General features: G+C 48.3%; 1 protein-coding gene and 1 long non-coding RNA gene across 9 annotated transcripts in view; one reads left to right on the forward strand and one right to left on the reverse strand.

Annotated features, from left to right (window-relative positions):
- Positions 1-8,960, forward strand: part of RAE1 (ribonucleic acid export 1) — a 27,234-nt gene extending 18,274 nt beyond the window's left edge. For 3 of the 8 annotated variants that reach the window (XM_063802481.1, XM_016937192.3, XM_016937194.3), the window contains exons 9-12: positions 3,986-4,092; positions 4,175-4,250; positions 5,122-5,316; positions 8,517-8,960. In XM_063802481.1, the coding sequence (XP_063658551.1) occupies positions 3,986-4,092; positions 4,175-4,250; positions 5,122-5,316; positions 8,517-8,603 (465 nt within the window). In that variant the 3' untranslated portion in view covers positions 8,604-8,960. 8 annotated transcript variants of the gene reach the window in all.
- LOC112206529 (uncharacterized) overlaps positions 7,370-12,464 on the reverse strand; it is a 15,586-nt gene continuing 10,491 nt past the window's right edge. Inside the window, exons 2-4 of the long non-coding RNA XR_010154129.1 lie at positions 10,745-10,837; positions 8,068-8,243; positions 7,370-7,693 (exon numbers count right to left, since the gene is read on the reverse strand). This is a non-coding gene — a long non-coding RNA (uncharacterized LOC112206529). The remainder of the gene's footprint in view (positions 7,694-8,067; positions 8,244-10,744; positions 10,838-12,464) is intronic.

Here is a 12,464-nt window from a genome sequence, read left to right on the forward strand (position 1 = left end):
TTCTCTGCACATGCAGATCTCCCCACCAAAGATAGCTTTTCAGCTATTATTTCCAGCCCTTCTGTATAGCCATCTTGAAATATGTCAGAGAAGTCTATTTTGGGGCAAAATATTTTGGTTTCCTTGAGAATAAAATTACACATCTGGATGGGTTGGTTCCATTGTAAATTCCTAGCTTCCACCTTCAACTCTGTCTGCATCATGCCTAGATGCTTGCTAGCTTTTTCTCCTTAGCTCAATCCTCCACTTGCCACAGGGCTGCTGGGCCTGCACTCTTGTCAGCTTCTCCTTCCTTTAGTCTTTGTCTCAGCCGATCAGATCAGCTCTTGCTCAGAGAAAAAAGAAGCTAATGGGAACTTCCTCCTCTTTCTCCTGCCGGATCTAGAGATCTGCCCGTGCTTGCCTCCTCCCCTGCCTTTTCCCCCATGAGGTGGAAACCGTCCTGCTAAGGCCAGTTTTGTGGTGGGACCCATGCCCTCCAGCCTTCTCAGGAACCGTATGCAGAGTATCACCTCTTTCCCATACACCCGTCTCTCCTGCTGCGTAGTACTTCTCCATTAGCACTGACACTTGCTCAAGTCTAGTTGATCCTAGAAAACACACCTCCCTTGATCCCCACATCCTCCTCCAGTACTGCCCGCGTCCCCTTTCCTTCCGCAGTGGGGCATCTTGCATGAAATGTCCTTTATTCCCTCACCTCCCACTCATTTCTAACTCAGTGAGACCTTTGCCCCCATTGTTCCACCAGAACTGTTTTTGGCATGACTACCAGTGGCATCCTCATTGGTAATTCCAGGGGACCCTGGACACCCATCCTCTTACTGGAACAGAGCTTCATTCACTGTTCTTACAAGAAACATTTCCCCTGGCTGCTGTCTTTCCAGCCTCTTACCCGCTACCTCTGTGGCTCTTCTATCCTTGCTGGCTCTTGGCTGAATGTGGAGGTTCCACAGACTTCTCCCTAAGCCACTGCCTCCTCCACCCAAGCACAACTGATCTCCCATCCACTGTCGCTCAGCCACGCCCTGTGGACTGGAGACTCGTACCTCATTCCTGTGCTCCTGACATGGACACCCAGTCGGACAGCTCCTTGGTGTGTCTCCCAGGCGTCTGAGCCTACAGTATCCCACACCAAACCCAAGACTACATTCTATAGCTCTTTATTCACATGTTACCCTTGCCTCAGGATTCTCCCTTGCTTCTGCCACCAGTACCATCTATTTTATACGTATGTATGAACGTCATGTACATACTAAATATTTCACTTTTTTTGCCTACTAGAATGTAAACTCCATGAGAGCAGAGATTTTTGTTTGTATTTGTTGCTGCCTCCCAGCACTTGGAGGAGGGCCTTAAGTGTAAAAGGTGCTCTGTAAATATTTGCAGAGTGAACATTTGATCTGAACCTGCCCCTCTCGGCCACCACCAGCCTGTTGCTCCTGATGTGCTTCACAGCCCATTCAATGGGACCTCCATCTCCTTTGTTATAGCCAGAAATCTTGAGGTCACCCCTGATTGAACTTTCCCTCTCCTGTCTCACTAATCCTCAGTCTCCTCCCCTCTACCCTGAAATTATTTGGGAATCTGTTCATTTTTTCTCCCTCCCTCCTGCCACCACATCTAATTCAAATCTTGGAAAGCACTTAGATCAGAACTCTATGACATTGGTCTTGCCAGTAATTTCTTGGATATGACACCAAAAAGCACAGGCAACAAAAGCAAAAATGGCCAAGTGGAACTGTGTTAAACTAACAGCTCCTGCACAGCAGAGGGAAACATGAAAAGAGTGAAAAGGCAGCCTGTGGAATGGGAGAAAACATCTGGAGGCTATTTCTGACAAGGGATTGATTTCCAAAATACGTAAGGAACCCCTGCAACTCAATAGCAAGAAAACTGGTGACGTGAAAAATGGACCAAAGACTTGAATAGACATGTCTCCAAAGAAGACATACAAATATCCAGCAGGTGTATGGAAATGTGCTTAACATACTAACCATCAAGGAAAGGCAAACAAAAACCACAGTGAGATACCATCTCCTAGCTGATGGGACCACTGTTACCAGAAAGCCCCAAGATAACAAGCGCTGGGGAGGGTGTGGGGAACCTGGAACCCTCGTGCACTGTTGGGGGGATGCAAAATGCCACAACCGTTACAGAAAACTGGAGGCCTCAAAACATGAAAAACAGAATCACCATACGATCTAGCAGTTCCACTTACAGGTCTTGATTCAAAAGAATCAAAATGGGTATTTTGAAGAGAGACCTGTACTCCTAGTGTTCCTTGCAGCACTGTTCACAATAGCCAAGTGAACAGATAAAGAAAATGAAGTGTATACCTGCAGTGGGATGCTGTGCATGCAGCCTGAAGGAAGGAAATCCTGCCATTCGTGACAACGTGGGTGACCATGAAGGAGATTATGCAAAATGAAATAAGCCAGACACAGAAAGAAACTGCATGGTTCCACTTAAATGTGATATCCAGCATAGACCCACAGAAAAAGGGTGGAATGGCGGTCATCAGGGGATTGGGGGAGAGGGAAATGGGGAGCTACTTAATCAATGGGATGAAATTTCATTAAACAAGATGAGAATGTTCTAGAGATATGCCGTACTACATGGTACCTGTAGTCAACAATAATGTAGACTTAGAAATGTGTTAAGCGGTGGCTCTCATGTTAACTCTTCTTACCACAATAAAATAAGCACTTAGACCTTGGCCCTCGTTCAAGGCATCCTCCGGAGGTGAGGCAGGGGCTCTTGTAAGTGGCACCACTGGCCTTGCCGGACCCCAGCCTAAGCCCTTCCCTGCTTCCCCATTTCCTTTTGGTTGAATCCAGAAAAAACCTGGTCCCATCTGGCTTCACTTCCTGCCACCCGGTGCTAGCGCCCTGGCCTCTCCGTTGTTGAGAACTGATTGCCATCGGCCTTTGCACAGGGCCAGTGCATGTGGCTCTTGGTGCAAGTGGCACCCCTGGCATTGTGCAGTTCCTGGTGTGCCACACAGTAGACCCTGTGCTGACGACCAGCCATGGCCTTTTCTGTCATCTAAGAACTTATAGATGTTTGTCAGTTTGCTTTACTTTTTTTCTTTGTACTCACAAAAGTAATGGTCTGGCAGTTTTTTAAAAGGCAGGGGAGCAAACAGTACAGGAATGAAAGAGGAGGCCGTTTTCCTTTGTACTTAGGAAACGTGCATCCCCAGCAGCTGTCACAATGCCAGAGGCTGCTTCTTCCTTCGTCTTGCCTGGCCCCTGCCTGGGTCCTGCCAGGCTTCCCCTGAACTCACACGGAAGCTCAGATGACCAGCTTAGGCAGGGTGGATGGCCTTCCAAGCTTTGGCCAGGTTACCACGACTGGAAGGAGGAAGTGGTAACTCCAAAGTTGGCTTCTCCTCGGGGTGGTCGGCTTTTCTGCCCAGGAGGCTGGGTAGTGGAATTTCTGGGTTCTTCTGTAGAATAGAGACCCGCCCTTGGGCCCTCAAACTCAACACTGGGCGAAGTGCAGCGTGTTGCTTGTGTGTAGCATGGCCACTGCACCCACCGTCCCCTTCACCCTGTTTCCCTGTGAGACGGGTGTGGCAGAGCCTGCATCCCTCCTCCAGCTGGGGAGGCAGAAGTGCAGAAGCTTCGGGTGACCTCCTGAGGGGTGTCTGCCTAGCCAGGGACGTCTCCATTCCCCACGGGCAGGGCCGCTATCTGCCTCGCAGCCCATGGGGCTCTGCTGGCGTGAACGCGGCCTTGCAGGGTGGCAGAGGGAGAGCGAGCAGCGGGGGCAGGGGAGGAGCACAGGGTATGCAGTTCGGTCATAAACTCACTGCTTAGATGGAGTTACTAAGGAGTTAGAAAGCAATGCTTACTGCTGTATCATATTTGAGTGATTTTTTCTGGTTCTTCTAAAACCTAAACATGGGGTAAAAATGACTTACCTTCACGTTAGTCATGAAATCTTATGCTGTGATTATGTCTCTTTTTTATTTTAACTGTAGCATCGGTGTGTGGCTATTTTTAAAGACAAACAGAACAAGCCTACTGGTTTTGCCCTGGGAAGTATCGAGGGGAGAGTTGCTATTCACTATATCAACCCCCCGAACCCGTAAGTGTGACTCTGTCAGCTTGCAGATTTCACTGGACTTTTTTTTAACAAAGGAAGACTTACATGAACCTTTGTCTTTCAGCGCCAAAGATAACTTCACCTTTAAATGTCATCGATCTAATGGAACCAACACTTCAGCTCCTCAGGACATTTATGCGGTACGTTTTTAGACACTTTAACTGTGGTAATACATCTGGAAACCAGACTTGGAGGTGGCTGAGGAATTGTGGGATCAGAAAAGACTCATCATTGAAGAGCTTGTGTGTTCATGTCCGGAGATAAGTGGCTTATGCTGTAGGCTTCAGGTTTCTGTGGATTTTTGTTGTTGTTGTTTTTGAGACGGAGTCGCTCTGTCGCCCAGGTTGGAGTGCAGTGGCGTGATATCACCTCACTGCAACCTCCGCCTCCTGGGTTCAAGCGATTCTCCTGCCTCAGCCTCCCAAGTAGCTGGGACCACAGGCGCCCAGCTAATTTTTGTATTTTTAGTAGAGACGGTGTTTCACCATATTGGCCAGGCTGGTCTCGAACTCCTCACCTTGTGATTTGCCCGCCTCGGCCTCCCAAAGTGCTGGGATTACAGGCGTGAGCCACCGCACTTGGCCTTGTTTTCTGTGTTAACGTGCCGCCTGACTAGCAGTGTTGTGTATTTGTTTCTGAACATAAGCTTAGGATGTTTTGCCGAGAGTCTTCTCCCTCCCTCAGGAGCGCTGGTAGACAGTTCACACCCACAGCTCAGACTGAGAAATCTGTTTGCTCAAAAGAAACGTTTTCCTGAGGTCTGCTCCTTGTTTCTTGCTGTCCACATGCTCACTTTCTCTGGTGTGCAGGCCTCACAGGAGGCAAGATTGGATTCTGGGCTGGCATTTGATGGAGGAAGCCTGGATAGTTTCTCTTGCTATCAGCGGGCAGCAGCTGGAAGGAAATGTACCTGTGCGCTTTGTTTCCTAACTCAAGCAGGAAGTGTGCGTGGGTGGAACCTTCTCTGCGCCCCTCTGCCTGGCTTCTCATTGTGCATGTCAATCCTTGCAGGTAAATGGAATCGCGTTCCATCCTGTTCATGGCACCCTTGCAACTGTGGGATCTGATGGTAGATTCAGCTTCTGGGACAAAGATGCCAGAACAAAACTAAAAACTTCGGAACAGTTAGATCAGCCCATCTCAGCTTGCTGTTTCAATCACAATGGAAACATATTTGCGTACGCTTCCAGCTACGACTGGTCAAAGGTGAGAACTCCCGGGCCTGCTCTGGGTGCTCCAAGGCAGCAGAGCCAGGCTCTGGGTTCAGAAGGCCTAGGCCTGAGTTGTGACTCTTCTCAGGACTCACATGTGTCCTTGGGCAGGTCACTGTCCCCTCCCTGTAAGGGGAAATTGCAGGACTTCCTCAAATGGTTGTGGGGATTCAGTATAGCCTTTGGCCAGAACCCAGCACACAGGAAGTGCTCGGCCAGTGTGAGCCATTACGGGCTGCTCTGTTCCTGGGCACAGAAGCACAGGCAAGCCGGGGGCTGCACTTTATGAAGGGGTTGGCAGGGCGGGTCATGGAGCTTTCGCCTGGGTGCTGTTGGTTGCTTGGTTGGCTGGTGGTTTGGGCATGGGGAGTTAGGAGCTGGCAGGAGTGGGGCTGCATTTTTGAGGCCTTTGGGCATGATGGTGAAATGTGTAGACTCGGGTACTCTGCCCAACCCCATGGGAAGTGTGTTGGCTTTCAACCAGCCTGCGTGTTTCTCCACTGCTCAGCTCTTCTGGAGAGGTTGTCATCATTGTATTTGTGGTTTTCATCATTCTTCTCCCACCCCACTCTGCCCTTTGCCCACAACAGCCTTCTAGACTTTTCCCTACCCTGCCCTGGCTTCCGATGGGGAGGTCGCCTGCTTCACATAGGAGGGGCTTCCAGTGGCCTGCAGTGTCTTTCCCGCTCACCTCATGTCTGCCTGTGCTGACCCCGCCTCCTTCCACCCTCATGGCTCTTTTCTGGGCCTTCTCCCACTGTCTTCTGTCCCCGTCCACCAGCTCCTCCCCTCTGTCTAAGCATGGAAGGCTCGAGGAACCATTTCCGTGTATATTAAGGCTATCGAGAGAGTGGTGTCGGCACCTACCCTCTTGGTTCTCTGTGCTCTGGCCCCTCCTCAGTCCACTGCCAGGTACTTTCTGGCCTCTTGCAGCTGTACTCAGAGTCCCTGTGGCCACGTTCTCCTCATCCAGTCCAGAAGCTTCCTTTCTGTCTGTGCCGGTCACTCACCCGTCCCTTCCTGTTCCATACAGCTCTCCTCCCTGCTTCTTGGCCATGTCCTGGTTTATTCTGCTTTGGGCTGTGGTTCCCGTCCTCCTGCCAGCTCCTGTCTCTTGCCCCTCTTGCCTTGCTGGCCTCCCCCTATCTCAGCCTGGGGGGCCACCACAGGGCTCTAACCAGTGCTTTGCATTCCCAAGACACCTGCTGCCACACAAGCCAGTGACTGGAGACATCCCTTGGTTCGGGCCCTGCCCGCTCCACCTTTAGTATTTCCCAGTCTCAGGAGCGTGGCTGCACCTGAGTCTCCCTGAGGCCCCGAACTTAGACACAGAAGTCCAGCTGATTGCCTTCCATCCCTCTGACCCTCCAGGCCTGCTGCTGCTTCTGTGTTTCCCTGTTTGAGGGTTTGCTGTGTGAGCCATGAAGCTGCGTTCTTTTTTTAAAGCAACTTTATTGAGGTACAATTGAAATACAGTCATTGTTTAAAGTATACAATTTGATCAGTTTCAACATCTGTAAATACCCATGAAACTATGACCATAGTCATCTCCCCGAAAGGTTTTTGTGTATATTACTGTAATCTTCCCTTACGCACACACAAAACCATGGATCTGTTTTCTGGCATTATGGACTAGTCTGAATTTTCTAGAATTTTATGTAAGTGGAGCCCTACGCTACATTTTCCCCTCGCCCTGGCTTCTTTCCCTCAGCATAAGGATTTTGAAATTCACCCATGCTGTTGAGTGAATCACTTGTCTGTTACTTTTCAGTGCTGCTTAGTATTCCCGGGTGGGGTGTGCCATTTGTTTATCCATTCACCTGTGTAAGCCATGCACTCAGTTTTGTGACAAGAGTGTACTTTTTTGGTTCTGCCTGGCTGAGGGTGGACAGGCTGTGGCATGTGTGGAGCCCGAGGCCTCAGCTCCCACCTCGGGCTCTTCATTGAATCTCCTCTTTGCATACTCATCCCAGCAGCTACATCAAAATTCTGCATTTTAACTTAAATGACACGCAGGACTCTATACATTATACGCATTAAAAAATGTAGTAAATTGAAAGCAGTGAGAAAGGTAATTGCTTTGAGTGCTGTTTAAAAATTGAAGTAAAATCTCATTCATTTAAGCAGTTAATGTCAGCTTATTGTGGGGGTTACATAAATTAGCATCTTTTTAGTTTAAAAGAGAAATTTGCTTCAGGGGTTTTTCATTGTTCTTTGTTCAAGGACAGTTATCTCCAGTGCAAAGTCATGATCACGTATGATTGATGTTATGAGCTTGCTGCTTGAGTTACTGTTCAGAAAAACTACACTTTGTGTATTATGAGAATTAGTGGTCACTGTTGAGCAAAACTTCTAGAGCTTTCTTGGCATGCCTGTTGGGAAGAGAATAAAAATGTGTCATCAGAGTACAGGTGACAGAGTGCACCCAGCGCCATGCCCCACCTCCCTCTTCCAGGTCTTTGGCCCACCTGCGGCTCCTGCCTGCTGTCTTTCTTCCGGATCATCTGCCTGGCCCACCCCACTCACCTCTCTTCTTAAAACTTAAATGTGATCACATCACTGACCTGCCTACAGCCTCCTTTTCCCTGGGGAATAACGTTCAAAGGCCTCCCTCTGCCATTCACAGCCCTGTAGTCTGGCCTCATCCTGAGTTCGGGGGTCTTTCGATGCTGTATAGCCCTGCATCCCCTCCGGTGTGGGCCCGGGCAGACGTGCACACCTCTGCACACGCCTCTGGCTCACTCACCACCGTTCATGCCTCTGCTGTGCTCCGTGTCTGTTGCTCCTTCCATGTGGGGCGGGGTGTCCTCCTTCATCCCCATGATACCCCGCAGGTCAGATGTCCTCCTTTCTGTGAAGCATTCTCAGGTCAAAACTAATTCTGACCAAGGGACCCAAGGCAGTTGTCCTGGCGTTAAAGTCCTGGGGTGTTAAAAGGGGGCTCAGTGTTGAAAATGAACCTGTGAAGACTCTCTCAGTAGGACATTGATGACACACTGGTACCAACCACATCCTTAGGCCTTTCTCTGAGGACTGAAGTTCTGCTTCACATTTGACTTTATCTTTGTTGTTTTATTTCTCTGAGAGATTATATGTTTCCAGTATTGTAGCACAGGACTTCACCTAGAAAAAGCACCTACAAATGCTAACTTTCTTTTGAATAATAAGATCATTGGTGTTTTTTGCTCTCTTTAGGGACATGAATTTTATAATCCCCAGAAAAAAAATTACATTTTCCTGCGTAATGCAGCCGAAGAGCTAAAGCCCAGGAATAAGAAGTAGTGGCTGGAGACTCTGGCTCAGCCAGAGTTGTTTCTCTCCACTCTGCCTCATCTCTGTACGAATTTGGGTCCCAGCCTTGTTGGGTTGTCAGCCATGGACATGGATTTCAACCCCTGGAGAAAATGATGTCATTGTTCAGCAGCTGAGAGCCCAGGCGTCCGCGGCGACTTGCCGTCTCTCCATTCCACTGCCTGTTGCAGAGTTTTTCTGTAACTAAGGGGGTTGAGGTTGTTGTAGATTGCGGGCACCGCCAGGGATTTTGCAGTGCTTCAGTGTACGTGTTAGAGAATATTGGAAAAGCGTCTGTGAGCCCCGTGCTGTATTTTGTAATAAAGTCTTTTGCAGATTGCTTTCCGAGCTTCCTTTGTCCTTTTCTCTTGCCCACCCTGTAACCTCAGGAACGTGCGTCCTGCCCAGCATCAGCGTGGGGTTTTGAGTTGAGATTTCAGACACCCTCTGGGAAATGCAGCAACCTTAGGGGAAAGGGAGTCCCCAGCTGCGCTCACTTCTGCTGCGCGGAACGGCAGCCTCTGTGAGCCCTGGTGGGCAGAGTTTGAATGTGTTTTTCCTTGCTTCCCTCATTCCCATCTTCAAAATCCCCAGTGCTTTCTGGCCTTGCTGCTCAGATTTCCGAGTGACTCAAATGGGGACTGTTACTTGTGCTGGGTGACAGGCCATTTGTGGGTAACCTCCTAAGGCCCAAGTGGGTGACACTTGCGTGACTTTCAAGTTAGAACCCAAGCCCCCTGCATGGGAATTGCCCGGAACTCTTACCCACCCCGGTCCCCTGCATGGGAATTGCCCTGAACCCTCAGTAGTGGTTGTTTGGCTGTTCTTTTGTATTTTGTGTAATTTTAAATTCCTGGTTGGTAAGTATTCAAAATGAAATTCAGCTGGCCTGAGAAAAAATGTGACTTTTGGGTCTATCACTATATTTCTCACCTGTGATCTCAAACGCTTCTTAGGCCTTTCTGTTTGGACTAATGTGTGAAGTCTGACTTGCTGAGTGTAAAATTCTAGTATTGATAGTGTTGTAAGATGTGTTTGCCTACTCATAAAAAACAATGAAAATAAAATTTTCTACTGGAAGAGACCACCTGCACTCAGTGGTTTAAATTCTTTGGTAGGTCACAAATGAATTCAGACCCACCCACTCTCCAGCCCTGTTTTTTTAGCCCGAAAACTTATTTTTTAGAGATAAAAAAGCAGGTGCACTAGAAAAATATCTGAATTTTCAGGTTAACGGTTTCCAGCTCATTTTTCTCTTCACTTTATGAATCAAGCCTGTGGTCTTATCAACGTGGGGAAGATCTAGCAAGCATAAGACTGCTGTGAGGGGAGATTGAAGCTTGATTATCTCAGCAGCCAACTTTCATATTCAGCTTTAGCTTAGCCAGAGTTTCATTGTTTTTACCACCCCTAGTGACGGGCTAGGGTGGAAAATGAGTCTAAATTGCAGGCCTTTTAGAGTGCGCTTTCCCAGGATGGGACCTTGCCACCTCCCCAAGGGGATAGTTTTTGTAATTGGCAAATTTAAAACATTTGCATAAATCCAAGATTGGACTTGGGCTGTCAGAACCTGGGAGGGAGCTCTTTGCTGCCACCAGGATGTGAACCCTAGATGAGGCCCAGGCTCGTTTCTCTGCTGCCCAGGACCTAAAGCATAAAAGCACACTACATGTTTGCTAATGAGGATCTAGGAAATATTCACTGAGATCGTTAAGCTTCTTAAAATATTTATGTTCATGTTTCCTAAAATGCATATGAAGTCTTAGAGGAACTCTTCATCTTAAACTTCAGCATCTTTGCAGGCACCTGTAAGTTGCATGCAGTAGGTGCTCATTAAGTATTCATAAGTTTGATGGCATCTTCTACTTCAAAGAGATACTAGTGTAATCTTGGCTCTTTGTTTTACTAAATGTCAAGTCGTCCTGCCATTAAATATTTACTGCACACCCTGTTAGAGCTGCTTTTGTTGAAAGTAAAGTATAAACCTCATGGAGAAGACAAATTGTGTTCTTTCACTTAATTTTTTCCAACATTACGAAAATTTTAAAACATACACAAAAGTGGAAAGGGTTTTGGCAGTGAACATACACCTGCCATCTGCCTGCCACCAGGATGCCACCGTGAACACTCACCTTTCCCTTGATTTTCTGCTTGGTTTTGCCTGGCTTTCCTCCCAGTCTTTGTTGTAACATCGCTTCCTTGGTTCCTCACTGTGGGAACAGGGCCTGGTGGGAAGAACTTTGTGTAAAGACACTGCTGAAACAAGGTGGCAGGGATTTAGGGTGGGCACAGGAAGATGCACTTGGTTCCTGTCATGTTTGGTTGGAAGCAGGATGGAGCTGTGGTGGGTTTGTGTGAGACACCTGTCTGTGAGCCTGTGCTCACGTGTGTGCACGTGTGCATGTGAGCCTGCCTGTGAAAACCCTCTCAGTCAAAGGGGCCAACTGAACCCGCCTGCCTCACCCCGTTTTCGGGTTAGTTTCACACCAGAGATCCTCTGGCAGAGGAAGAACAAAGGATGCGGCAAGTGCCTGGCCTGCTGGCAGTGAGCTTGCTGACTTTCACCAGAAAATCACCACCAAGAGAAGGTAAACAGCAAGGGCCAGGCGTGGTGGCTCACGCCTGGAATCTCAGCACTTTGGGAGGCCAAGGCGGGAGGATCACTTGAGGCCAGGAGTTCCAGACCAGCCTGGGCAACAAAGCAAGACCCTGTCTCAAAGAAATTTTATTGAGTCATGTAGGAAATGTTTGTTTTTCTCATTCAACCAAAATTTTCGTCTCTTTTGGAGGAGAGACTCTAAAACATGAACTAAACACATGTTCTTGAACACTCGGGAGCGCCTAAGCCAGCCTTTTCCGAATTCACTCATGACCCATTCGTAGGTTGTGAAATGAACGTAGTTGTTGCAGTGAGCGTTTCTTTTAGTGGAGCCACACAAAGTCACAGAATCTATGTATGTATGAGATATTTTCATATCCTGGGGTGGGATTCTTCTCTGTGCCTGTCACTTTTTGTATGGTTTAGGATGAGTTCTTAGCTTCGGTGACCTCAAGTACTAGCCATAACTGCACTTGAGGTCTCCCCAAAATGGGAGGGATTATTAATTATATTTGAAATAACCATATAACATTGCAATTAAGAACAGGGGGCTGGGTGCGGTGGCTCATGCCTGTAATCCCAGCACTTTGGGAGGCCGAGGCAGGCGGGCCACTTGAGGCCGGGAGTTCCACACCAGCCTGGCCAACAAGGCAAAACCCGTCTCTACTAAAAATACAAAAATTTGCTGGGCATGGTGGCACATGCCTGTAATCCCGGCTACTGGGGAGGCTGAGGCGTGAGAATTGCTCAAGTGCTTGAGCCCAGGAGGTGGAGGTTGCAGTGAGCCTAGATCACGACAGAGTGAGACCCCGTCCCAAAAAACAAAAAAACATGTACTTGAAATTGGACTGCCCACCTTCAATTCCAACTCTGTCACCAACTTTGCTAACATGTGATTTACCCTTTGTTTAAGGCTGTGATTTAAACCTCTGAGCCTCAGTGACCTCATCTGTAAAATGGGAGACATTAAAAGTAGCTATCATAATGGTTGTGTGAGTAGTCAAAGAGTTAAAGCATAAAAGTGCCCCTGTGGCTGGCCCGTGATGTAGAGTTTGAATGTAGCTGCTACTATAAGTGCCAGTGAGGATGACATCCATGAGAAGTCTCCTGCTCAGTGGGGCTGTGCTGTCGGTATACAGGCGGGACAAAAAGGTCCAGAGACCAAGTGACTGGAGATCTTGCTTGTCTCTAAGATTCTTTCCCCAGGAGCCGGGTGTTGTGCTTAGGTCTGGCCAGCAGATGGCGTGAATGGC

Source organism: Pan troglodytes, chromosome 21 (assembly GCF_028858775.2).
Source record: "Pan troglodytes isolate AG18354 chromosome 21, NHGRI_mPanTro3-v2.0_pri, whole genome shotgun sequence".
Taxonomy (NCBI): Eukaryota; Metazoa; Chordata; class Mammalia; order Primates; family Hominidae; genus Pan; species Pan troglodytes.